Source organism: Stenella coeruleoalba, assembly GCF_951394435.1.
Source record: "Stenella coeruleoalba genome assembly, chromosome: 4".
In the NCBI taxonomy this organism is placed as follows: Eukaryota; Metazoa; Chordata; class Mammalia; order Artiodactyla; family Delphinidae; genus Stenella; species Stenella coeruleoalba.
Genome location: NC_137149.1, coordinates 74,063,591 through 74,089,497, shown reverse-complemented (window position 1 = coordinate 74,089,497; position 25,907 = coordinate 74,063,591). Strand labels below are relative to the sequence as shown.

Genomic DNA, 25,907 nt, shown 5'->3' with positions numbered 1-25,907 from the left:
TACAGCTCACGGTCAATGAAATGAGCATTTTAGTGCAAGAAAGCTTTGTAAGTCCCACACCAAGTCACTCTCTATACCTCCTCTAACCCCGCGCCTTGCACAAAATCCGTGCAGACACGGCTCTGTCTCTGGGGAAATCAGTCAAATTTGGGGAGTTTCTCAGTGCTATCTCCTTCCATTTTCTCCTCTCCCTAGTGTCCCTTCCTAGTTTCTAGGGTGCATGTGTTCTGTTTTTGGTTTTTTTTAACTGTCAGGAAGGGGGAACTGCCCAGATCAACTAATTTATACCAAAGTTTTAGAGGAATAATATTTTCAAAGGCCTTGACATATTTTAAGAGGTATTTTCAAACAGGCACTAGGACAGATTTTGCTAGTGTTGAGACTCTGGTGTCAGAAGAAGAGATGTTTTTGAGTGAAGTCATCCCAAGGCCCTTCAAATCACACCCCATATATGATCATGGTTTTCTGTTCATCTTGGTGACCGGTCTGGTTTCAAGCTAGTGAAAAAATTCAGAAAGAGATGTGAAGGAGGTTCCTGGCTTTGCCATGCCCAGGAAATACATGCTCACAATGAGCTGGTTTGCTCTCTAAGGACTCCCAAGTTGTTTTCCAAAAATTATTCTTGGAAATAGACTAGAGTCCATTTGCTTAAGCCCCAGCGTAGTTCACCATTGAGGTAATCTAATTTTGCTAAATGTTGAAGTGGATTCTCTCAGCAGGATTCTTTTCGACGTTCAGTTGGTTTGGACAAGATATTTCCACAGCACTTTGATGATTTGTAGGAAAGGTTAAATCTAAAGTTGTCCCGTACATTTAAATGAGTACCTATGGGCTTCATTTTTTAAAAATCTTTGACTTTCCTTAGGTTATCATTGTTTTGTCTGTGTTTTAGTGGAAATTCTGAGTTCAACTGTTTACTTAGTTATAAGGACTGGGGTAAGTTGTTTAACCCCTTTCATCTGCAAAATAAGGCTAATACTGCCCACCATAGGGTTGATAGTGAAAAACAGAAATAGGACAAATGAGTTTTGTAAAAAGTGTCAAATAAATATAAGGCATTCTTTGTTGAATTACACTGAAGTTATGTACTTTCCAAGAGAAACATGGCAGAATTCTTGTGTGTCACTGGCTAGAATTTATTTATTTATCTGGAGGGAAGTCAAGGGTGACAACTTTTATTTTGCGATGTGATTACCAGCTTGAATCACTAATATGAATGTTCAGAGAGATGCAGTAATCTGTCTGAACTGACTGACTTGTTTCATTTAACTTTACGCCATGAACAATGCTCCAGTTATCAACCTCTGTGTATTTTTGGCTTAGTAAATTAACAGTTTACTAAATGGTTTAATAGTTTACTGATATGAAAACCACTTCAAAACTTATAACTAAATGTCCTATGATTTTTTTTGTGTGCGTGTGCATAGAGCGCATGGCACCTACAATCACAGGAAACCTGGAGAACCAGACAACAAGTATTGGTGAAACCATCGAAGTTTCCTGCACAGCGTCTGGGAATCCCCCTCCACAGATTACGTGGTTTAAAGATAATGAGACGCTTGTGGAAGATTCAGGTGAATAGAGCATGTCGGTCTCTTTTTGGCTGCAAAATCTTCCTAGAGATATTAACTAAAATCCATATGATTTCTTTCTTAAAAAAATTATTTATTTATTTATTTTTATTAAGGTATATCGATGTACAATATTATTTAAGTTGCAGGTGGACAGCATAGTGAGTCTCAATTTTTAAAGATTATTCTCCATTTATAGTTATAAAATATTGACTGTATCCCCTGTGCTGTACAATATATCCTTGTAGCTTGTTTATTTTATACTTAGTAGTTTGTACCTCTTAATCCCCTACCCCTATCTTGCTTCCCTCTCCCCTGTCCCCTCTCCCCACTGGTCACCACTAGTTTGTTCTCTGTATCCGTGAGTCTGTTTCTTTTTTGTTATATTCACTAGTTTGTTTTATTTTTTAGATTCCACATAGAGGTGTCCTACAGTATAAAATCCATATGGTTTCTTGATTTGTTTTAGGTAGAACAGAAAGCAGTATTACTGCCCATGGTCTGGCTCATCTCATAGACTCGGAACCCGAGTATTCAGAGCCTGCTGAATTCTCCTGGAAGCCAGGGGAGCTGAGACAGCAGTTGACCCTGTATGACTCTTTTTAGAGTTAGATAATAGCCCAAGATAAAGGGAAACATTTACATTAAAAAGATTTTTGTCCTGAAAAACTCTGCCAGACCACATCATAAATAAAAACCATCCATTTCCCCCTTTCTCAGGCATCGTGCTAAAAGATGGGAACCGGAACCTAACTATCCGCAGGGTGAGGAAGGAGGATGAAGGCTTGTACACCTGCCAGGCATGCAGTGTTCTCGGGTGTGCAAAAGTGGAGGCGTTTTTCATAGTGGAAGGTCAGTGGGAATTCATAGACCATCAGGTGGTTTTTAAAAATTAGAGAGGCCCGCGTACCACAAAAAAAAAAAAAAAAAAATTAGCTTGTATCTGGGCTTCCCTGGTGGCGCAGTGGTTGAGAGTCTGCCTGCCGATGCAGGGGACACGGGTTCGTGCCCCGGTCCTGGAAGATCCCACATGCCGCGGAGCGGCTGGGCCCTTGAGCCATGGCCGCTGAGCCTGCACGTCCGGAGCCTGTGCTCCGCAACGGAAGAGGCCACAGCAGTGAGAGACCCACGTACCGCAAAAAAAAAAAATTAGCTTGTATCTTATATATACTCATATACTTTGGGCAGGAGGGTTATGGGTGGTTTTAATATTCTTTGTACTTTGTATGTTTTCTACTATATGTTATTTTAACCAGAAAACATAATTAATGTTATTTTAATTCTGCTCTCATCACATTTCTATCCCCGCAGTTCTCACTGTGGAAAAATTCTTAGCCAGGCGGGTGGAATATCCTCCTCTCCCTGATTCTTTCTTCATATGAATGGCTTAATGACCTTGTTATGAAAATTATGCCTCTATATTTATTAGGTAGAATTGCTGCCTAGTCATGAAAGTCGGTGCTATCTAGATAGTCACAAAGGTTCATAGTTTTTATTGGACTAAAGATAATTAACATTCATTTGTGAACAATAGACCATTGCTTCTCTGTTATAGAAAATTTGGGTTCTTATCTAAATGTGTATGCAGGAATGATGTGAATCTGGCATTTTCTCAGATGGGAAAGGTGAATTTGTGACAGAATATTTTATCTTCAAAAGTGTATTCCTATGTCTTTTTAAAAATAACCCATCAGGGGACAATGAAACTGTATTATGTGGGTGAAGGAATGGTATGCAAGGGGAAAAGAGAGGGGTGGTGATAGATGGAGGAACTGATGTATTTCTATGCACTCATCCTAATTTGTCTCTCAAAGACTAGATTTTAGTTCCTTTAGTCTGTCAAATCTATGTTGCCAAGTATTACGTCTCAATACCTTGACTTCTTTTCAAATCTATAGGCTTATTACCATTTTGTAAACTGCACTTGCAAATAAAGATTTCAAGTGACACGGTGGTTTTGTCACTTTCAAAGCGCTACATGTTTTAGGCAAAATCCTAAGGGAGACTTCCAGTTCTCTCCCATGCTTTGCCTCAGCTCTGTTAGCTGTCTGCAGCTGGTTACCAAGAGGCCTAACTAGGTAACCTTGGCACAGAGATTGTATTTACTTCTCACCAGAAGAGAATACTAAGAAAGGAAGAGGTAAATATTTAATGCTCCTGCTACTTTCCCAAATGTTCATATGGGAATATTAATGCACCAACTTATATAGACAGTTGAATCTTTGAACTTTTTACTATGAACAAACAGACTTTTAAATCTCTGTGTATAAATAGAGAATTCCCTCAGTAAGACCACCAGAGAAACAAAATCTACTTCCAAGCATACTTGGTGCTTGTCTCTCAACTATAACTCTTATTTTGCTAACTAATTAATTACTTGTCTTTCTGTCTTCTTGAGGCTGCCTGAGCCACTGTCACAGCTTGTGGCCCAGTTTGATTCACACTGCACTCATCCAATGGGAGAGCCTAAGTGGTAATTGCTTCCTTGTCACCACTGTGCTAATCACTCTGGGTTGAAAGCTTCCTCTGGGCTTAATTTTCCCCACTCAGAGCTGTCCTCTGGAGTCCTGAACATCTGCAGCTTTCCTTGCTGACCTCCAGCTTTTTCTCTTCTCTTTCCTTTCCTGAGTATGTTTAAACTCATACTGCCAGGCCACGCCTGAGGCACTCACCTCAGCTCTTTCACTTTCCTCACTGAGGCTCTTGCCACACAAGGATGGGGTAGTGAAATGTTAGCCAGTGTTGGACAGACCTTGTTTAACTCTTGACCATTGCATCAACTTGCTGTGTGCCCTTGATGAAGTAGCTTAACCTCTCTGAGCTTGCTTCTCCATCTGAAAACTGAGGGTTGTCGAGAAGACTGAGTGACATGACATATCTAAAGTGATGAGCATCTCGTAGGTGCCTAGTCACCAATAGCTCTCTGGCCAAAGGACTGCATTTATTTCCCTACTTGTTTTCTTAAACAGTCCTTCCGCAAACTCCATACAGATCAAAATATAGACCAACAGCATAAAACCAAACATTTGTTTTCCCCAAATAGAATACTTTTCTTCTCTATAGAACATGATCTGGCTTTTTTTTCCATCAAAGGCTGCTCTTCTTCCAAATGCTTTCTGTTTGTCTTTTAGGACATTAATATTTCTCTCTTAATTACTTTAGAATTTTACTGTTGGAAGTTTTCATGAGCAATGTTTTGCAAACTTGAAATTATCCATTAAGAATATTATAAACTCCATTCAAGTCAGAGGTTTGTGACTATTATTGTCTAGGATTTTCCTGAGTTGGTAAGATTGAGATTTTGCTTTAGTGTGGAACTTTGTTATTTTATATCAAAAGGTATGAGTTTCCAGTTGTTGATGCTCATTCATTTGTGTCTTTCCAGGTGCCCAGGAAAAGACAAACTTGGAAGTCATTATTCTAGTCGGCACTGCAGTGATTGCCATGTTCTTCTGGCTACTTCTTGTCATCGTTCTACGGACCGTTAAGCGGGTAACGAAATCATTTCCCTTCCGTCCCTTGCACGTTGGTTTTCATGATTAATGAAAGCTGACTGGGGTTCTTTGAGTTGATTCTTCCCATTGTTATTGGCTCAACAGGCACAATTTTATTTCTATACAATAACCTTCTTACCCACTTGCTTTTGGCTAGACCACTGGGCTTTAATTGATAGAAGCAACAAGAGAAGAAATGGGCTTGGACTGTCTAGTGTAATTAAGATTTAAGAATTAAATTCTGAGCTCATTTGGGGGTCGAGGGGACACTGGGAGCAGAATTATAATAGGACTACTCTCACACACTATGAGCCATTTAGAAAATGAGACACCAAGAATGGGGCTTCTATAAACAACAATAACAAGCACAGAGAACAACAGCCAGACAACAGGGTGTGTGTGACCGGAAGGAGCAATGCTTTCCAGGCCAGTGGAGGGGAACTGAAGACGGGCTACTTATCCATCGTCATGGATCCAGACGAACTCCCCCTGGATGAGCACTGTGAACGCCTGCCTTATGATGCCAGCAAATGGGAATTCCCCAGAGACCGGCTGAAACTAGGTGTGTTTTCAAGTGATGTTAATTTGATATTGGGTTGACCAGGCCATCTCTTCCTCTTTTAGGCTGGTGACAAATCTGGTCTATTTAAATGTTGGATCCTGGTTCAGAAAATGCATCCCATCTCCTGAATTTGAGTAATCGTCCATTTTAGTCACTTAGAAGTAGGGTCCCTGTATAATCACCCAAAGCAGGACATTTAGAGGGTGAAGAGGGGGGTATTAAATTATTAAGCCAGGACAAGGGGGTCAACTGTACTGTCCATGATAAACTGGGATGTGTGGTCACCCTATCGAGTCAGAATCTTTGCCTATCGCTTTGGTGGTGAAATAGTCCAAATGTGTTTTGTTGTTGACTCTAGGTAAGCCTCTTGGCCGTGGTGCCTTTGGGCAGGTGATTGAAGCAGATGCCTTTGGAATTGACAAGACAGCAACCTGCAAGACAGTGGCTGTCAAAATGTTGAAAGGTAAAAGCAAAATTCTATGGTGATGTATCCCTCTATCTGTTTCATCCCATCTTTAAACATGATGAAAGGCTTGTATCAGTGGCTCTGTGGCTAGGTGGGCCCACGAGCCAAACATGCAGCCAGACTATACGATGCCTTTGTACAAACTAGATAAAAATTTCCTCTTTTATAGACTCATGTCAGGGTCCACAGCCTGGCAGGCAAAGTTGGGATGGGTCTGAGCTCCCCTACCGCCCCACCTTGCCTGGGAGCCCTTGCACAGATCACAGCTTGTACAACTATATTTAGTAGTCCGGCTATAGGAAAAAAATACCTTGGTTACATCAAAACTGTTTTCTTAGTGTACTATAGTGCATTAGTAAGATAATTACAGACCATCAAGAAACGGAAAAAGAAATTTGATGTAATAAGTAAAAATAGCAGCATGCAAAAACCAGCATGTTCCCTAGAACTGGAATACGTAAAAGATTCTCACATATAAAAGGCAATATGCAAAATAAGAATGGTTGTGCTGGGAAAAAAAGGATTAAGGGGGACATTTTTAAAATTGAAAATTTCATAAACAATTGTCAAGCCTAACCATAATGGAATTCTGGTCTTGCCGTTTTAATTTGGGAGGGGGGTGATGCGTATAAAGCTCTTTGCTAGAATTCTCACGTGCTTTCATGGATGGAGACAGTGCTACTGACCCTTCGCCAATAGGTCTTGTGCATTTTGAAGGCATCTCTCTCCTTTTGCCTTTTCTCCCTTGTGGCCGAGGAGCATGTAATTTTGAGGTGGCTCATCAGGGCCTGAGGTGTGGACCACGTCTGTGAATTAGAGGGAAGTGTACCAGTCTGTACAGGATCAAACTCACAGTCTTAGCCTCATCGGCCTCATGTGCCAACTGGCTTTGCCAGCTGGCCCTTGTTAAGTTTCCTGCTCGGCACAGATTGGTGGGAACTCCAGCATAGCCCCTAACGCATGAGCAATACATGGTGTTGCTTCCTTACGAGGAAGCACTGAAATAATCAGGCCCTAAGAAGCATAGTAAACCTGATATGTGAAAATCCAGTTTTGTAAAAGGAGAAAATCTGCGCATGATTTCATTTGCAGATGTATTCTCCACTTTGCAAAAGACCTCACAGTGGCTTCCTTCAAATATCAAACATTCTGGGTGCACTTAAAGAATTCGATTTAGAATTATAAAATATAATTTATGTTTGTCTTTTAATGCAGCTAGCCTGTCAATTGGGTTACAGTTGTATTACCCCTGGAAGGAAAGTTGCACAGATGCACATAGTGCGGCGTTAATCCTCCTAAGGTAATGCCTCATGTATGATTTCCCTCTTTGTTTATATTTGTAGAAGGAGCAACACACAGCGAACACCGAGCCCTCATGTCTGAACTCAAGATCCTCATTCATATTGGCCACCATCTCAATGTGGTCAATCTTCTTGGTGCCTGTACCAAGCCAGGGGGTGAGTGTCTATAGATGGCTCTGGCTGTGGGATTTTGGCATGTACTTTTCTGCTGGTATTTGAGGGAAACCACCCAACTCCCATGGCCTTGGTTTCCTTAACTTAGGAAACTTGGGCAGATTCCTATATATAAATATATTTCATGGAGGTTTAATGGGCACTGTAAATTATTCTAGAACGTGAATTAAAAAATACTACATCATTATAATACAGTTTGCTACTTATGTAATAGGTGTTCAGAGGAGAAGAGTAAACTTCCCCCCAAATTTGAAAACAAAGGACTTTAAGAGTGGTGCCCCCTAAAATGGAGTCATCTCAGGTGATTGTGTTGAAAAGCAAGTGGGTGGATTTTCTTCTGAAATTTTGGTTCATCTTCTGTGGAATTGCCTTTTGGAAAAAGAAAAGTTACAATATAAGGGAATTGCAGCCAGCTGATTTCTATGATCCTGTTTCCAGTGAAAGGGTGTAGCCTCTTCTGTGATATTTTCTAGCTCATTGATATCTTAAACACTTGGTGAGAAACGAGTGAAAATACAAATACATTTTCTCTTCTTGGTATGCTGTGCTGTCTGCAGGGCCACTCATGGTGATTGTGGAATTCTGCAAGTTTGGAAACCTGTCAACTTACTTAAGGAGCAAGAGAAATGAGTTTGTCCCCTACAAGGTATGTCATTTCCTAACTCAACTGTGGTCACACTGTAAAATGGAGAAAAACTCAAAGTGGTAAAATTCTGCAAAGAAATTGTGAGGAATCTTTTCATGTTACCTCTTGGCTGTTGTAACTTCCTCTTTTACCTTCTGGAGGACACATACTTCTCATGTTTTATTTTTGTGACTCTGATCTACTGACCCATTATAGATGATGCCAAGGAGGGGAAGGTGGGTGTGATTAAGGGTAGGGAATGACAGGTGGAAGGACAGCTCTGGATTATTCTGTCTCTGCCCTGGCCATATGTGGCCCTATGGAGTGTCAATCCCAGTGTCAAAAGTGCCCTAATGTTGGAAGTGTGTCTGAGTGAAACTTGTAACAAGGCCCTTATCTCTAAGCTAGAAAAGAGACAGGCTTTATGGAAGAAAATCTACTATGTAGAGCACTTGCCCCAAATTTCAGCCCAGAGATTCCATGATCCTGAAATTGATGTCTCTCATCTTCTTTTAATAGTTACAATTGTTTCTGTAGTTTACCTACATTGGAGAGATTTTCTGGTGTTCAAGGAGTTTGTTCAACTGTTTCGTTATAGACTAAAGGGGCACGATTCCGGCAAGGGAAAGAATACGTTGGGGAAATCACCGTGGATCCTAAACGCCGCTTGGACAGCATCACCAGTAGCCAGAGCTCAGCCAGCTCCGGATTTGTTGAGGAGAAATCCCTCAGTGATGTGGAGGAAGAGGAAGGTACCTGCCATTGCTTCCTCTGCACCGAATGCATGCTCTTGTAGGAACAGACGAGGTGACAGGGTGTTACAATGAATTTTGTCCTGGAAAAATCCAGTATTACCTAATATTTGAAAGAGACCTAAATTTCTAGGAGGCTTTCATTCAGTCTCCCCAAAAGTGAGGGGCGGAAGGTCTCAATAAGCAGCAGGCTACGTGGTGAGGCAGAGCATGGCTAGCCTGAGAAATCTGGGTCCCCCAGGAGGGCTAAGCAGTTGGCAAACAGTCAAACCAACGCTCTTCAAGTCTTGGTTCAACATTTGTCAGCAGGAGAGGCTCAGCGCCATCTTCCGGATGGGCAAAGGAGGCTCTCTGGTGTTTGATCCAGCCTCCCCGTTGTCCACAGCGGTTCAGTCCCACCTTGTCTGCTTCACCAGCACAACAGAAGTCCTTCAGTTAATCATACCTAACTGAAGTTAGGCATTGTAGGCATCTGTTGTTTCTACCCCAAGTGGCTTATCAAGTCTTCCGTATTTCGTCAGAAGAGTCTTGGTCAATACACTTTTCTTTATCCGCTTACGCTTCCAGTGATATTTTAGTGCTCTTTATGAGTGGAGCTGTGTTCCCAGCCTAACTTTCAGGACCTCTTCCAGCTTCAGGATACACTGTATATCTGCTTCCCTCAGAAGGAGCAGAGAAAGCTCTGTGGAGGTAGACATGGGGCTTCCTGACATTTGGGTCTTCTTGAGGCATGAGCTTAGAAGAATTAAATCATGAAATAGTGGGAGAAACCTGCTTCTGTTTCCTTTGACATGAGGCCACAGAGAGAACTTAAAACTGACTTCTTTCCCATAGAAGCCAAGCAGGCAGTGTGAGGCTAGAACTTGGTCTAGAAAAGCGTGGGGAGGTTGTCTGGACCTCACATAACTGGGTGCACACTGAGTGGAGCCACTTCTGCCCTGTCCTCTCTCTCACAAAATGGTGGCCAGAGAGCTGGAAACCCAAGGGCTTGAGGGAGTCAGTCCGAGTAGAGGGGGCATTGGCCCAGAATTTTGCCTCCATTTCTTCATCTGGAAAATGAAAGAGTTTCACTAATTATTCATGGGGAGCCCTCCAGCCCCGAACATAGAAAGTCATTGAGGAAAAGTTTCGTAGTCTTTTTAATACTTACAAGGTTATTATTACAACTGAGTTTTCATTTGCTCTGGTATTTGTCTTCAGGAAAGAAGCCATGTCTTATCTTATCGGACCAAAGTTAAGAGATCATGTTGAAACGCTCATTAATGTCTTAGTGTTTCTTTGTACTAGTTGCCCAGAAGTAAATACCACAAATTTACGTAAATTCATCTTCCTCTCGATGTTCCTGTCTTCTCTCATTCGTATCCTTGAAGGAAAAAAGCATTCTCACAGGCCAGATTTAATGTGTTTACAGCCCTTTCTCAGTTTAAAAGTGAGAGAGGTAAATATATTACTGGTATTTTTAGTTAGCCATTGTAGATTATGGTTTGACCTTTGGCCTTTGTCCCGGGACAAAGCCTGGAGAGAAAAGATTCAGTGACCCTGGATATTGTTGTTTTATTTTTAGAGTTCTTGATATGAAAACTATTGTTTATCCCTCTGGGTATATGAAAAAAACACAACACTTTAAACAGCAAATTTGTAAAAGCCTGCTTTTACCCCCCTGTTACCTATGCCAGTTTTTCCTCCATTTTGCCTCCTGGATTTGTTCGTCCAATTTGGCTAAAATGGAAAAACCAATATTTTTGCTAAGGGGTATGATGAAGGCTAATAATATACCAGGATTCAGCATACTTACAGAAGATAGAAGCATTTTCTGTCTGCTTCTGTTTCCTGAAATTTAACTCCCAAGTTTTAAAATGAAGATTGCTCTATCAAACTTACAAACAGTTTCTGGCCGAAATACCAATCTCTGTCCTCCTGCATCTTCTGACAGTTTCTGAAGATGTGTACAAGAACTTCCTGACCTTGGAGCATCTCATCTGTTACAGCTTCCAAGTGGCTAAGGGCATGGAGTTTTTGGCATCACGAAAGGTGAGACAGAGTATCTCTTCACATCACAGATTTGCAAATGAGGTGTCCAGTGCCAGCCATTGGTGTTTGTTTGGGACTGTAATTCATTCACCACTGCTGGAGCACTGTTAAGAGAGCTCTACTGGGGAGGCCCCATTTCTGCTCATTAAAGTGGTGTTAGGAGTTCATGAAATTAATTCATGTGATAAATACCTACTAAATGCAGGCAGTCTTCTGAGCGCTAAGGACACTGTGTGAGCAAATAGGCAAAACTCTCCACCTTCATGGAGATTATGTTCTAGTGGGTGGAACAAACAATATAAACAAGTAAAATGCCTGATAGGCTAGATGGGAGTAAGTACTGTGGAGAAAAATCAGCAGGGAAGAGTTACAGAGTATACAGGAGCGTTATGTTCCTGTGGACATATGCCTCTGTGTTTGTGTACATTGATTTTAAACCAAGGGGACACCGAAGGCTTTAGGGGAATGTGCATTTGAGTAATGGCCTAGAAGAGGTGAGGGGCTGAGCCTTGCACATATCTTGGCACAAGTCTGTTTTTCATTTCTTTGATATTCATCACCATCCATCAAAAAGTATTTGGTAGTAGCATAATTAGAAACCAGGAAGGACGGGCTTCAGATGAGAGCGATTGAAAGAGCTAAAATTAGAAAAGTAGGCCAAACAAAGGCTGAGGTGGATACGTGACAAGTTACAAACATTCCAAAGGTTGTAAACACCGTGGAGGCACCCCTCGGAAAGGGTAAAAGGGATGGTTTTACGTTAAACAAGAAAAATTCAGATTAAGTATCAGGAAAAATGATCAGTTGACAGAATGCAGTTGCTGCAGCCTACCTGTGGGAGAAAGACTTAAAGTTTTTACTTTGTGGTTTTTTCCTCAATTAGAGTGCAATCCCTCACGCATGCCTTTTTCTGGAGTTTAAAGCTTGTCACCGCTTTCAGAGCCTCAGGATCTCCGAGGTTTCTGCCCAAGAGCTCTTGTCTTCTCTCTTCCAAGGGGAAGGGAGAGAAGTGGGATCTTAGCGGATTTTTCCAAAGAGAAAGACCCTTTGCCCTTCTTGAAGATTCTGATTTTATTTTATTATTTTTTTAAAGGCCAGAGCCTGCCATTTAGTCAGGGTTCCTTTGACGGGGAAGGGAATGAGGGGTGGAGGGGGATCCTTTTACTTCCCTTGCATCTACCAGCTGAATTTCTTGAATACCACCTGGTTGCTTAATAAAGGAAGCTCTTCAGTTCGGGGCAAAGTAGGAAGGACTGTGTTTTTTGGAGTCTCCTGTCTTGATCAATCACGCCAGACAATGTGCTTTTAAAAAAAAATTTTTTTTAATAGAATTTTTAAACGTTACACTCCATTTGCAATTATTACAAAATATTGGCTATATTTCCTGTGCCTCGTTCAGAGGAAAGTGCTCTACAGATGTGAGGTGTAAGGGGTCCGTAATGCCTGGCTCACACATCACTCCTCCACTGACATAAGAATTCTCATCTAAGCCTTTCATTCATTTCTCAATGTTCCCTGAGACTCTTGTTCTCTTATAAATCTATCAGGTGGAGTTAAAGCTGCTTAGGGTAGGAAGTTACATGAAGGTAGGGGGATGCAGAGAAGAGAGAAACTGAGGAACAGAAAAGAATAGAAGGAAAGCCAAGGAGAATTCGCTTTTCCTTTATCGTGTACCAGAGAATCCCCTTGACTAGTGAGAGGCTGAGAGTGCTTTCACAGACCTCCACGATAAGCCAGTGCTTTGAAAACAGGGTGAGCCCCACTGGGAATTGTTTCTCAGAGCTTGTCCCGCTTCGGTTACGTATGGAATAGAGAAACCAACAAAGGGCACCAAACCAAGGAGAGCCCCTTGTTTCTGATTTCCGTGCATTCATTCAAAATAAACTCCATTCTAGGGCCTCCTTAGAATAACACGTTTTAACCGTATATGGTGCCAGGCAAAAGGGATGTGTGGATGTGACCAGAAACACATTCTTAATTGTGTCCAAGAGAAGTCTATTTATGACTCCATCAGCATGCTATAACATAACTATTTAATTCCAGAGTCTGGGGCTGTTTATGGAATAAGCAGATGTGTGCCTCAATGAAACTTACAGACTTTTCTTCCGGAAGAGTTGATAAAAGATGTTTAACCCAGTGCTTGTTAATCAGTTGGTTTTCTGATGTGGGTTTTTTTTTTTTTTCTTTTTTTTTAAAGCATGAGGTCACAACAGATGTGGAAGAGATCAGTTATGTTGAGTCCTAATGCACACGATTCTTTTTGCAGTGTATCCACAGGGACCTGGCAGCGAGAAACATCCTCTTGTCGGAGAAGAATGTGGTTAAAATCTGTGACTTTGGCTTGGCCCGGGATATTTATAAAGACCCAGATTATGTCAGAAAAGGAGATGTAAGTTTCAGAGATGCACCCAGTGATCTGTTAAGTTGCAGAATTCAAACTCCTCTCAGCAAGCCTCAGGACCTGTGTCCAGGGACAATGGAAGCTTTTCCTTCAGATATTTGATAAGTAGGTTCTCATTCCTTGTCTTCTACCCCTGTAGGCTCGCCTCCCTTTGAAATGGATGGCCCCGGAAACAATTTTTGACAGAGTGTACACAATTCAGAGTGACGTGTGGTCTTTTGGTGTCCTGCTCTGGGAAATATTTTCCTTAGGTAAGTCCCTTCTCTTTGTCTCTCCATCCATACTCCAAATAAAATGATAAAAGTCAGTGACCCCAGTGTACCTTTCCCTCTCCTGTATTCCACCTTTATCGGATGAAACTTACTTGGAAGCTTTGGGTTGTAAAACCTAAAAAAGCAAAGAAAGAAAGAAAGGAACAAAAGATATATATGTGAAGAAGGTGTTGAAGAATCGGGCTCAGGGCTTTCTGCAAGAGAAAATCAAATCAATAAGGCACCATTCCTCAGGACGGGAATAAAGAGGCTGACGTAGAGTGGACTTGATGACACGGGGAGGGGGAAGGGTGAGCTGGAACGAAGTGAGAGAGTGGCATGCACATATATACACTACCAAATGTAAAATAGATAGCTAGTGGGAAGCAGCCGCACAGCACAGGGAGATCAGCTTGGTGCTTTGTGACCACCTAGAGGGATGGGATAGGGAGGGTGGGAGGGAGGTGCAAGAGGGAGGAGATAAGGAAACATATGTATATGTATAGCTGATTCACTTTGTGATACAGCAGAAACTAACACAACATTGTAAAGCAATTATACTCCAATAAAGATGTTAAAAAGAAATAATAATGCCCCATGCCTGTTTTATTTTAGGTGCTTCTCCATATCCTGGAGTAAAGATTGATGAGGAATTTTGTAGGAGATTGAAAGAAGGAACTAGAATGAGAGCTCCTGATTATACCACACCCGAAATGTAAGACTTTACAAGTATTTCTCTTTCCTCCTTTGCTCACAAAAATTCTCCCTGCCTAGAAGACTTTCCATTATAGGTACCTCCTTCATGGCCCAGTTTGTGTCTTACTTCTCCCTTGAGGTCCTCCTTGATAATCAAGCACAGAGTCATCCTTCTTGAAATGACAGCACTTTATCTATACCAACCAGTCAGTTTTTACTAGATGTTGATTTATGATGTTTCCTTTTCGATACACACTTGATGCTCCAAGTGTAGGGTTCTGTGTTTTACGTAGTTTCGTATCCCTCTTTAGCATCTTGGCTCATGGTGGACTCTTTATAAATATTTACTCATTCAAGTGCTTATTGTCAGCATCAGATCAGGAGGAAAGAGGCGGTTAATGACATCAGTGTTTTGCTTCTCTAGGTACCAGACCATGCTTGACTGCTGGCATGGGGAGCCCAATCAGAGACCCACGTTTTCAGAGCTGGTGGAACATTTGGGAAATCTGTTACAAGCGAATGCTCAGCAGGTTTGTGACCTCCATCCAAGAAGCTTCTACAGAGAGTACTTAGGTGTCCAGGGCTCGTCTGCTGCCTAGACCTTCTCATGGCCACCATACTGTCCTCTCAGCCACTGAATCCAAGGAGCCATATTCTTCCAGATCTGAGCAGTAATGCTTTTCTAAAAGTCATAATTACCTTTTTGACAGATGAGATCCTAATTCATAACCTGGGAGCTGATCACTTTTATTTTTACTGATGTATATTGTGGTGTCTTCAGAGGCTCTTATAAAGTAAAAAAGCAAACAAACAACAAACAAAACTAAAAAACCCAAAACCTAGTTGATCAAGTGAATATCAACAGTGGACAGAATTTCAAGGAATTTTAAATACATTCTTCAAGCAAAAACACATCTGAACCCTGCAAAATTGATGGGGTTTTTTTCCCTCTGTAAAATCCCAGGCCCTCATAACTTCCATTGGAGGATTTTAGACTTGTAGCCTTTACTGTTAGAAAGTTACTTAATCTCCAGTCAACACCTCTTACTACAGTGAATGGAAGTCAATTTCCTCCTGCTTTTCTTTTGAACAGGTGGGGGACAATGGGTCAAATCTATTTTTATCGATAAACCTTCCAAACATTTAGAGGTATAAAATTGCCCTTTATTGCTGTATCAAATTGCCCTTTCTTTCTTTCTCTTGATGAAATAATGTTAAGTTCTGCAACCTTTTCTCAGTAGACCCATTTTCCTGAACATTTACTGCTTTTCTTTAGACTGTCATCAGTTTTTCCATTGCCTTGAAGCATAGACACTAAAATTGGATGACATGCCCTTTAAAGGACCCAGCTCGTGTAGATAGGACTATGTGAAGAAAAGATTTCTCAGCTCTGTGGAGCTCTGCCTGTTCTGTTGTTCCATCTGTAACCACAACCCGTTTTGTCTTCATTGTAGCCATAGTGCTCTGTGGTCCCCTTACTCATCTTGTTTTTTGTTAGATCCTTTAATATACTTTCATCGACACATCGCTTTTGAGTGCCCTTTTGTTTTTGACAAGCCATTTTTAAAGTTGTCTTAAAGTTTTACATTCAGATATGAAAACCACATTCCCCATAAACAAGAAGCCCCAATGGCCTTTGTTTTTCATAGAAAGGCTCTTGAAGGACTGAAGCCATAACAATAGCACTCTGTGTTTATTGTTTCAGGATGGCAAAGACTACATTGTTCTTCCCATATCAGAGACTTTGAGCATGGAAGAGGATTCGGGACTCTCTCTGCCTACCTCACCTGTTTCCTGTATGGAGGAAGAGGAAGTGTGTGACCCCAAATTCCATTATGACAACACAGCAGGAATCAGGTACGGTCTAAGGTCAACATCCCCTGGGGGAGGGAGCTTCAAGGTCATCTTAGGGAAGGGGATGGAGGAAGGACATCATATAAAGTTGCTGCATTTCACTTGCACATTCACCCTTTGCCCTGAGAGGTCCTCCTTGAAGAGCGCCTGGGTAGGTGAGTCTCTTTCCATCTGTGGTCCACATTGCTGCCTAAGCTCTTCATTTCAGAATTCTAAGCCCTGCAGCTGCAAATAGCTGGAATGCCACAGTTTGTTAATCTCCAGAAAAAGAGACCAATTTTACAAAGACATCTGTATTTAAATTATCCCCATGTACTCTTTTATTAATGTGAGTTATATGGCTTAGGAAAGATTCAGGAAGGAAGAGTTCTATGCATTTATGAAAACAGACCTTTGCCTCTCTGGCTGGGATACAGTGTGCCATGGGGATGTGTCCTGAGTTTGACTGGGCAGCACAACGTCAGAAGCCCATCCCAAGTCTGATTTTCAGCATTTTATTTGCATAATGGGACTTCGGGGCTTATTTAAAACACATGCACTGCCGTATTTTCCTGATTTGTAGAGGGGTCCTAAAGGCAGCTTTCTTTTTGTTCCCTCCCAGCACCTGTGCATAAGGAAAGAGTTGGTATGGTTTCTACAATATGATATTAAAATTGCCTTTTACTAAGCCTGTGACTACTTCACTTTGCTTTGTCTTGGGTGTTTTCCTCCTGTAACCAGACCCCTGGCGGCATGAGCCCAGGCTGCCCCCCTTGAGTGTGCTGTGGCCGCAGGGGGGACCATGGAGTGCTAGCCTTTGGCCGGGTTGCCAGATGGCAGGTGGGGAGTCACGCAGGACAGTTTGCCCCGTGGACTCGCACAGGGAGGGCAGCAGGAACGCTGCCGTGGGAGAGAAGAAAGCTCAGAGTGGGAAGAAGCCAACTCGTAAGCTGTCCATTCCATTTGTGTCAAGAACTTTCAGCATTTTTCAAAGAACTTTTTCTTACCAGATTTTGCCAAAGTTAGGCAAGGTAGATACTATTATCTTTTGATGTAGATGTTGAACGTGAGTGTCAGAGCAGTTCCCTGGGGAGAATACAATATTGTGGTTAAAGATCCAGAGTTTAGAGTCACGTGGAACTGGGTTGGATTCCCAAGTCTGCCCTTCGCAGCTGTGACCTGGGGCAAATTTTCACCGTGACCCAGGCAAGGACACTGGTGTTGTACAAAAATGATGACTTTGAGAATTACATGGTATCATGAGTTTCTAAGTGCCTGGCACCTAGAGAACACTCAATAAACGATAGCAATTAAGTGAGCTGCTTAAAATCACATGGGATGAATCCAGTTCCTCTGATATCTAACTCAGGGCTGTTTTCTCGCATACCAAGGAGGGGGCCTCAAAGAGAAAGAGGAATGAAATGAAAACCTGTAGTTGCACCCCAACGTTTAAAAAGTCCTTGTTCAAGTTCAGCTGGCCTTCTGGTGTGGTAATTATTCCCGAAACACTGTTGCCTTCTGTGTTATCAGAAAGCCATCTGATGGTGAGCTGTGTTCCTTGGGTTCTTCCGTGACCAGGTGGGGCAAGGACCCAAGCCGGCAGCCTCTTGGCTTACTCAGGCGCTTTGCGTGTGGTGCCGAGAGTCAATGAAGTCACATATGTGTAATGGAAGTGCCAAATGCGATGCTGGATCTGAAACAGGGCTGCCAACATGTATCCCCAGAGGCGTGGACAAATGTGACACCACACTCCCAACACAGGCCTGGCTCCTGTTTTCTGTCTGTGATTTTTGAATTGGTCTTTCCAGTCCAGTTTCCCTTTTATCCAGCTGTAATTTGAAAACTAAAATGGAAATTGGAATCTTTTGTCTGCATCTCCACTCGACCCCCCCCCACCCCACCTTTTTGCCTTTACTAAAACTAAGGCACCACGCTCACATTTTAATCGTCTGGGTTAAAGGAGAGGCAGAATCGAGGCATCTGCACACAGCACATTTCAGTTGGATGCTCTCTTGTGTTCTGCTTCCCTGGGGAAGAGGAAGTGAGGCTGGGGTGCCTCTCAAGGAACTTGTGCCCTTATCTTCCATGTTGCCAGTCAAGGAGAAGAGCCAAGGAGTCTTTCTCACTTGCTTCTTCATAATTTTCTATTTCATTGCATTATGAATAGAGCTGGACAGAGACATCCCCGTGGGAGCCAACCTCCTGATTTTTTGCCCCTTTAAACTATTTTTAAAATATTTGTTCAGCATTTATTTAGAGAAGAGGCTGAGAGATATGTGGGGGAAGGGTGAGGAGGAAGGACCACTAGTGTCTAGACTTAGGTTTGTCTCTAATTTCCCCTGTGGATCAGCTCTGGCCCCAAGTCTGCATGCTTCCTGCAAGAAAACACATCTTAATTGGACTCATCGTTCCTGGAGGACAGTTTGGGGACCATCTGCGGTTGCTCCACCAATTCCCCTGGGAGTTTCGTCTCCCACTCCAAGCAGCTTATCAAAGATTTCTTTTCAATTCTCTCCCAGGGAAAGGTTCTGGCACATAGCTTTTTTTTTTTTTTTTTCATTTTCGTTAATTGCTAGCAATGATTTAAATGCTCCTTGTAGATTGATGCCTGGGACAGCCTGCTGGCTAGATTTTCCTGAATTTGGCTCTGATGTTAGACTGCTTGAAATGAAACTGTCCTTTCTGCACCTTTTGTCTATCTTTTTTTTTTTAACATCTTTATTGGAGTATAATTGCTTTACAGTGGTGTGTTCGTTTCTGCCGTATAACAAAGTGAATCAGCTGTACATGTACATATATCCCCATATCCCCTCCCTCTTGCATCTCCATCCCTCCCACCCTCCCTATCCCCCCTCCCCCACCCCCCACCCCTGCCCCACCGCATGGTCAGTGCACACATGGGAGAGAGCAGGGCTGTGTGCATACTGGGTGCCCAGTAAAGCCTTGGACAATCTTTACTTCACTACTGTCTTCTTCCTTCTCCTTCCTAGTGCTTTTCCAAGGGCGTCAATGTGGAATAAGGTAAAAACAAACAGAAACAACCCTGCATGGGCTCTAGAAACCTAAGTTTGAACCCCAGTTCTAGCTGTTTCCTCCCTAAGCTTCCTTATTTCCAAATAGGAAATAATGAAAACCTATTTTGTAGTTTTGTGAAGAGCAGATGCAGTGATGTCCATGAAAATGCCTTGTCAACTGTGAAGGGCTGAGCCATGTTTATTATTATTGGGCTCAGCAAGCAAGGAGCTGGCCTTTCTAAGGCAGCTGCATTACAGCCCAAATACCTCTGGAATCTGTCCACAGACCATGTGGGCATCACCTTTCTTTAGTCAGGCTGCTCTTCTTTCTCCTAGATAATTGGAACAGCCTCCCGATTGGCCTCATGGCCTCTGGTCTTACCCTCCTCAACCCAGAGTCATCTTTCTAAAGGGCGTATCTGACTTTGTCAATCTCATGCTTAGAATCCTTCAGTGACTGCTCATTGCCCTCAAGATAATAATCCAGATATTCCAGTTATGTGATTCTGGACAAGTTCCTTAACCTTTCCGTGTCTTAGTTCCTCATCTGAAGTTGGGATAATGATACCCACCTAGAGAGGTACCATTTGTGGAGAAGCCGTGAGACAGTGGTTGAGGAGCATTTAGCAGAGCCTGGCACGTGGGAGAGTCTCAGTAAAGGATTCCGGAATGAGTGAATGCATGAATGAATGACTATGGTACCAGTAATTTTTGGTAACCACCACTTTTAGGGACTGGACTTAGGAGAAGTAGGCTTTTCTCTCTCCTTTATGTCATGTCCTCTCTCCTGTGGAGTTTCCTGAGTAAGGACGTCATTGGTGAACCCCATTCTCTCTTCTTTGTAAGAGGAGGAACCAGCCTCCTGGGGCAGGGGACGGAGATTTAGTTTCCATTATCCTTCTTTGCCCAAATGAGTCCTCTCTTCACTTGATCACAGAAAACACACAGAATATATAATATATCCAGAAGGCCGTCTAAAGTGGGAAGTATGCTGGGATAAGAGTGAAGAGTGAATTTGCTGTCCCTTCCCATGAAAAGGACTTTCCTTCTCTCCACTTGGTCTGGTTTTAACAGAAAATCAGACTCACCCAAAGTCACATAGTAGGGAAGGAACACCCTTAGGGAACAGGTGATGTGTTGTTGTGATGTGACAAGTCCTATCCTTTGGACTCCTGAAAGAAACGTGTACCCTTTGGAATTCAAAGGAGGAAAACAAGCTTTGGTTGATGGTGCATCATTCTTTCTAAGACCCCCTTATCAACCACCAGTGATCACCTCATTCATCCTCCAGGTATCTTTGTGAGTGAGGAAAGGAAAGCTCTTGCCAGTACATTTTAAAGATGGAGCAATAGGGGCACAGAAATATATTTGTGACTTTCCCAAGTCTGTGTAGTTCGTGGTAGATTTTGAAATAGATAGAATACCTTGTGACTCTCGAACTACACCCCCAACTCTGTGGGCTAACAATAGGAGATTCAGCCCACCTGCCCCTGTACCCATTACACCTCTATTACATGTAGAAGAAGATTGTCTCCAGACCTTGCTGGGTTCAGCATCCTTTACTGGAGCCGGGTGAGATTCAGTGAGATCTGCAGGTGTTTCCTCTGCCCATCTTTCATTGACTGGTTGTTCTGTGGGCCTTGTCTAGAAAACTTGCTTAGGAGATGGCCAGAAAGATGTGAAACACTCAGTAATATGCCGAGAGCTCAGTGGAGGAATCACAGGCAATCAGGAGGCCAAGCAGAAGGCAGCTGACCACTGAGTCTGCTGTTGTTGTCTTCAGTCCAGCCCTGGACCTCAGAAGTACGATTCAAAGGAAAAGGGGCTCATCTATGCCCCCTCAGTTATATTATACTTTTAAATGGGCTTTCACAGGAAATTAAGCCTTCAGTGTGTGCTAGCAGAGAAAGATTTTTGTTTTGTTTTTCTTTTTCCAAAGGATGTTTGAAGGTCGCTATTAAACTTGCGGTTGAAAGATAATGAACTTAGGTATCACTTGTGGAATCTGCAGCCAAATATACCACCACTAAAACATAAATATTTGTTCTTTTGCAGTCAGTATCTGCAGAACAGTAAGCGAAAGAGCCGGCCTGTCAGTGTAAAAACATTTGAAGATATCCCGTTGGAAGAACCAGAAGTAAAAGTAATCCCAGATGTAAGCACATCTTTTAAAAATAGTCTTAGAAATAATACTAAAGGTGAAACATTAGCTAGATAAATATTAACCTAAGCATTAGAGACTTGAAGCCTCATTATAAGGCTGTCCTTGAGGGTATGTGTGATGGGGTCATTACAGCAATGGAACTTATTGGGCCCCCTTGGTTTTTCCATAAGCAAAGCCCCCGGTCTAAGGTTCAAGACAGTCCAGCTTCATGCCCAATTCCCCTCAAGCGAACATAGCATCATTGTGAAAGAGGGATAGAAACGGGTCTCCTCGGCTTCTTCTTCCTAAATTTCTCTCTTCTTCCAGGCCTGCATCTATTTCTTGGAAGCAGTTACTTCCTTTTATAGCCTGCACGGTTTCTGGCTATGATACCTTTACCTGCCTCTGCAGAACGTGGGAATGTTGTCCAATAGATGGGTTAGGAAATCAGTTTAATTAAGTAATTGTTCAGTGTACACCATCAACTATGCCATCTCATTGTCTCTTAAAAAGGACAACCAGACGGACAGTGGTATGGTTCTTGCATCTGAAGAGCTGAAAACCTTGGAAGACAGAAGCAAATTAGCCCCATCTTTTAGGTAAGGCTCAGCCGAAATAGAAGGACAAATTTCAACAGGAACTTTTGGAAGGAACCTAGGACTTAGAGTGTAGGTGCAGAGTTTTCCCTTTTTGTGTCTTCGTGGGTTGGGCAAATTTGCATCAACCTAACTAATAAAGAATGGAAACAAATCAAACTAATTACCTGGCAAGTCTAAAAAAGAATCTGAACTAAGAGGATTTGGTCAGTTTTCATGAGAGTTTATGAATACTAGGGGATTTTTGAGCATATTTACTATGGTCAGTGGTTTGTGTGGTACTGGCTAAGTAAAAAAGAGGTCATTGGATGTGATCCTTAAAACTGTGGAGATAGTTAAAATCTTTGTGCACTCTACTCTGAAGAATTTTCAAACTTGAACAGCAACGGGTACACCTGTCTTTATGAAATATAATGTATAAAGAAGCCATTATCTATTTGCTTAAGATACTTAAATATTTTTGGCTGAATTATTAAGTACTTAATTGTGGGAAAAATGCTGAATTTGGTTTTGAATATTTCTTCCATGTGATTCTGTAGGAATTCGTAGCTGTTTTGAGTAGATACACCTGCTTTTAACTTAACAAATAAATAAGATTCTGTATCTATAAGAATATTGGGATTCAGAGTAGTTATTTATTTGCTAGCAGGTTCACTCTAGGTGAGAATAGAGAAGACTTTGATCTACTTATAATCGAACTGTTGGATGAAATGGGACCACCCTTGGTACCGAGTGATGGTCATGTAAAACAAACAAACACACACACAAAAAACCCATTAAAATGTGCCATTGTGCCATTTCATTGTCTGCCATAGGCCCAGGATGAGAGACTGTGAGAGCCGATCATATGTTTCATTCACTGATTCAAATATATTTGTTCAGCAATGAATAGGTACCATGCCATTGTCTGAGACACTAAGCTCATTTTACTGAGGTTGGATTGAAAGAAAAAATGGATATCTAGTCATTTGAAATAACTTTTAAACCATATATGAACACGGAGTTAATCAAATCCTTTTTTTGCAGTTTTTAACATGAATAGCTTGGTAAAACACCTACTAAGGGGGCAAAAAAACCCACACTTCAGAATGGCTTAAGCTCCACACAGCCTACACCAAGCTACAGAAAGCCTTTTTAAGCTTTTTTTCTAAGCTTGGACATGATTACCGTCTGTCACGATTCCACCGTCCTTCCAAAGAATGTGGTTTTGATGAGTAAAAAGCACTTTTTGACATGTCTGGCTTGATTACACACACACGCTTCGACTTACTAAAGTTGAAAGTTGCACAAGAACTTTATTAACACCACCCACGGGCCTTGTAATCCCTTACTTGACAGTGTGGTGCAAGCACTAGTGGACTTTCAGAGCATCCCAGTTTCACTCCACATCCTGAAAGAGTCCCTTTGGCTCCTATCCTTGTATACAAACTTGTCAATCTGCAAGGCCATAAAAAGGTTCCACTGGTTGGAGCCTTCACATAACTCAGGAGAACTGCCTTTTATCTCATCTCAGGCTTGAAAGACTTGGACCTGAATAAGACGACTTATCTGAAACTCCAGATTCACGCGAGTACCTGAAAATAGACATTGTCTGAGTGAGGCTGCTATGTTGATGAACAAGGGGGAGGGAGAGGGACTGGTGTCTCCAGGAAGATGCCAGCCCACACGGGGTTGGGAACGGGGTTAGGATAAGATGCAAGAGAACTCCCTTCTCTCTGCCGACTCATTTGGTTGCCATCTCTTCTGCAGTGGAATGATGCCCAGCAAAAGCAAGGAGTCTGTGGCATCTGAAGGCTCAAACCAGACGAGCGGCTACCAGTCGGGGTATCACTCCGATGACACGGACACCACTGTGTACTCCAGCGAGGAGGCGGAACTTTTAAAGCTGGTAGAGATTGGACCGCAAGCTGGCAGTGCAGCTCAGATTCTCCAGCCTGATACTGGGATCACACTGAGCTCCCCTCCTGTTTAAAAGGGGGCACCCACGTCCCCCAGTCCTAGAAATCACATGAGAGGTGCTGCTCAGATTTTCAAGTGTTGTTCTTTCCACCACCAGAAAGTAGCCACATTTGATTTTCATTTCAAAAGCAAGGACCTCGGACTGCAGGGAGGCAGTCCTCTAGGCATTTCCTGAGAAGATGCTTGTGACCCAAGAATGTGTTTGTGTCTTCTCCCGGTGTTGACCTTATTCTTTTTAAAATTCATTTAAAAAGTATGTCTGATGCCCCCTAATGTGGGTCACCCCAGGGGTTACAGCAAAAGAAGTTCAAGAAATGGCTTCATCCTCCAAGAAGTAGCAGTACCGGGGGAGCTGACACCTGTAAAACTAGAAGATAAACCAGGCAATGGAAGTGCTTTAGGTGTTGAAGATGGGAAAGACCTTTAGGACTGAGTCCATCTAAGAAGCTTTGTTTAGGAGATGGGTCCTGAGCCAAGTCTTATGTGTGGGGAATGGATTGATGGAAAGGAAGATGCTGGCTTGCTTTGAGGATGCACTGGAGCCTGCACATGCATTGCGTTGGCTCCGGTGGAGGTGGACATAGGGTCTGTTAGGAAACGTAAAGGCTTCATACGAGGTGACTGGTTTTAGAAGGTTGCGTGCTCTTCCCATTTGGGCTAAATGAGAGTTCCTTGTGCTGTTTCCGACTCCTAATGAGAGTTCCTTCCGGACTCTTACGTGTCTCCTGGCCAAGCCCCAGGAAGGAAATGATGCAGCTCTGGCTCCTTGTCTCCCAGGCTGATCCTTTATTCAGGACACCACAAAGAAAGGACACTCAGCCTCTCTGTTGCGTCGAAGATTTCTGACTATGTAAACCAGCTTCTGGTTTCTTCTGGATGAATACCGACATGTCTGTCCTGATGTGATACGTCTGAGCCTGAATGCAGTAGATTCAACATCAAGCTGTGGTGTCAAAGCTTCAGGAAGAATATTACTCTCTTGTTCCTTCTCCCCTCTCCATGCCTTCCCCCTCCCTTCAGTATTTTCCTGACCTCCCAGCCAGTCAGTATTCTAGTAATTTGGCCTCTACACCCTAGTAAAAGCTGACCTGGTTTGTTCACTCTCTGAGTAATTATTAGCCAGATTTCAAAATTACTTTGTAGCCAAAGTTATAACAACTATTGTATTACTTAGACTTTTAACATGTAAAGCTCTTTCTACTGGTTTCTGCCCTTGTTCTTTCCTTTTTAAAAAAGAAAATGTATTTTTCGTTTGGTACCATAGTGTGAGATGCTGGGAACCATGACTATAAAACATGCTATGGCACATATATTTATAGTCTGTTTATGTAGAAACAAATGTAATATATTAAAACCTTATATTATATATAATGAACTTTGTACTATCACATTTTGTATCAGTATTATGTAGCATAACAAAGGTCATAAAGCTTTTAGCAATTGATGCCATTTTATTAAAAAAAAAAAGTGAAAAACTTGAAGTAATCCCTTTGCAAGGTTGCATCACTGTACCTATCATTTCTCTCACTTCTAGAATGGAGGAGGGGGAATCAGACATCATTTCCATATGGCTGTTTTTTATTTTCACTTGTTCCCTTATTCTTCTTATGAAGGATATCTTCATTAAATGTTTATATACTTTTTAAACCAATAAATGTATTCTTAGTAAAAAAAAAAAATACAATGGTATAATACTATCACAGCTGTTTTGAGGGTAAATATTTCTGGCTTAAATGCTTCTCCCCCTCCTTCGTTACACAAATAATTCACACACACATGCACTCTTGTTAAATTCCAAACACTTCTGAGATTCTTAAAACGTGGACTGAGAGATACCTGATAAATAGTCCAACAGTATTTGTGGCTCGCTAGTAACCCCTGTGCCTGTTAGAACAGCCAACCATGAAAATCATGGGGCGAGAGATCCTGAGACAGGTGGCCAGACCTGGCAGTGCAGGGAAGCATGGAACGTATCTATAGTTTTCAATAATGCTTTACTCTATCCTTGCAGTGTCAGAACCTCAGATCCAACATTGCC

The 25,907-nt window shown here is 42.1% G+C and overlaps 1 protein-coding gene across 6 annotated transcripts in view; it reads left to right on the top strand.

Moving 5' to 3' along the window:
• Positions 1–25,907, top strand: part of KDR (kinase insert domain receptor) — a 73,315-nt gene that overhangs the window by 20,417 nt on the left and 26,991 nt on the right. For 3 of the 6 annotated variants that reach the window (XR_013828089.1, XR_013828090.1, XM_079919765.1), the window contains exons 14-29: positions 1,428–1,574; positions 2,292–2,423; positions 4,957–5,063; positions 5,492–5,627; positions 5,986–6,090; positions 7,437–7,550; positions 8,126–8,214; positions 8,792–8,945; positions 10,879–10,976; positions 13,243–13,365; positions 13,517–13,628; positions 14,244–14,343; positions 14,749–14,854; positions 16,030–16,181; positions 21,227–21,326; positions 21,828–21,913. Coding sequence is in view for 4 of the 6 variants with exons in the window: in XM_079919765.1 (XP_079775891.1) it covers positions 1,428–1,574; positions 2,292–2,423; positions 4,957–5,063; positions 5,492–5,627; positions 5,986–6,090; positions 7,437–7,550; positions 8,126–8,214; positions 8,792–8,945; positions 10,879–10,976; positions 13,243–13,365; positions 13,517–13,628; positions 14,244–14,343; positions 14,749–14,854; positions 16,030–16,181; positions 21,227–21,326; positions 21,828–21,913 (1,861 nt within the window). In the remaining 2 variants the exon portion in view is untranslated. Of the gene's footprint in view, positions 1–1,427; positions 1,575–2,291; positions 2,424–4,956; positions 5,064–5,491; positions 5,628–5,985; positions 6,091–7,436; positions 7,551–8,125; positions 8,215–8,791; positions 8,946–10,878; positions 10,977–13,242; positions 13,366–13,516; positions 13,629–14,243; positions 14,344–14,748; positions 14,855–16,029; positions 16,182–21,226; positions 21,327–21,827; positions 21,914–23,423; positions 25,740–25,907 lie in introns of those variants that run through there. The other 3 variants (XM_079919763.1, XM_079919762.1, XM_079919764.1) reach the window with 2 other exon arrangements.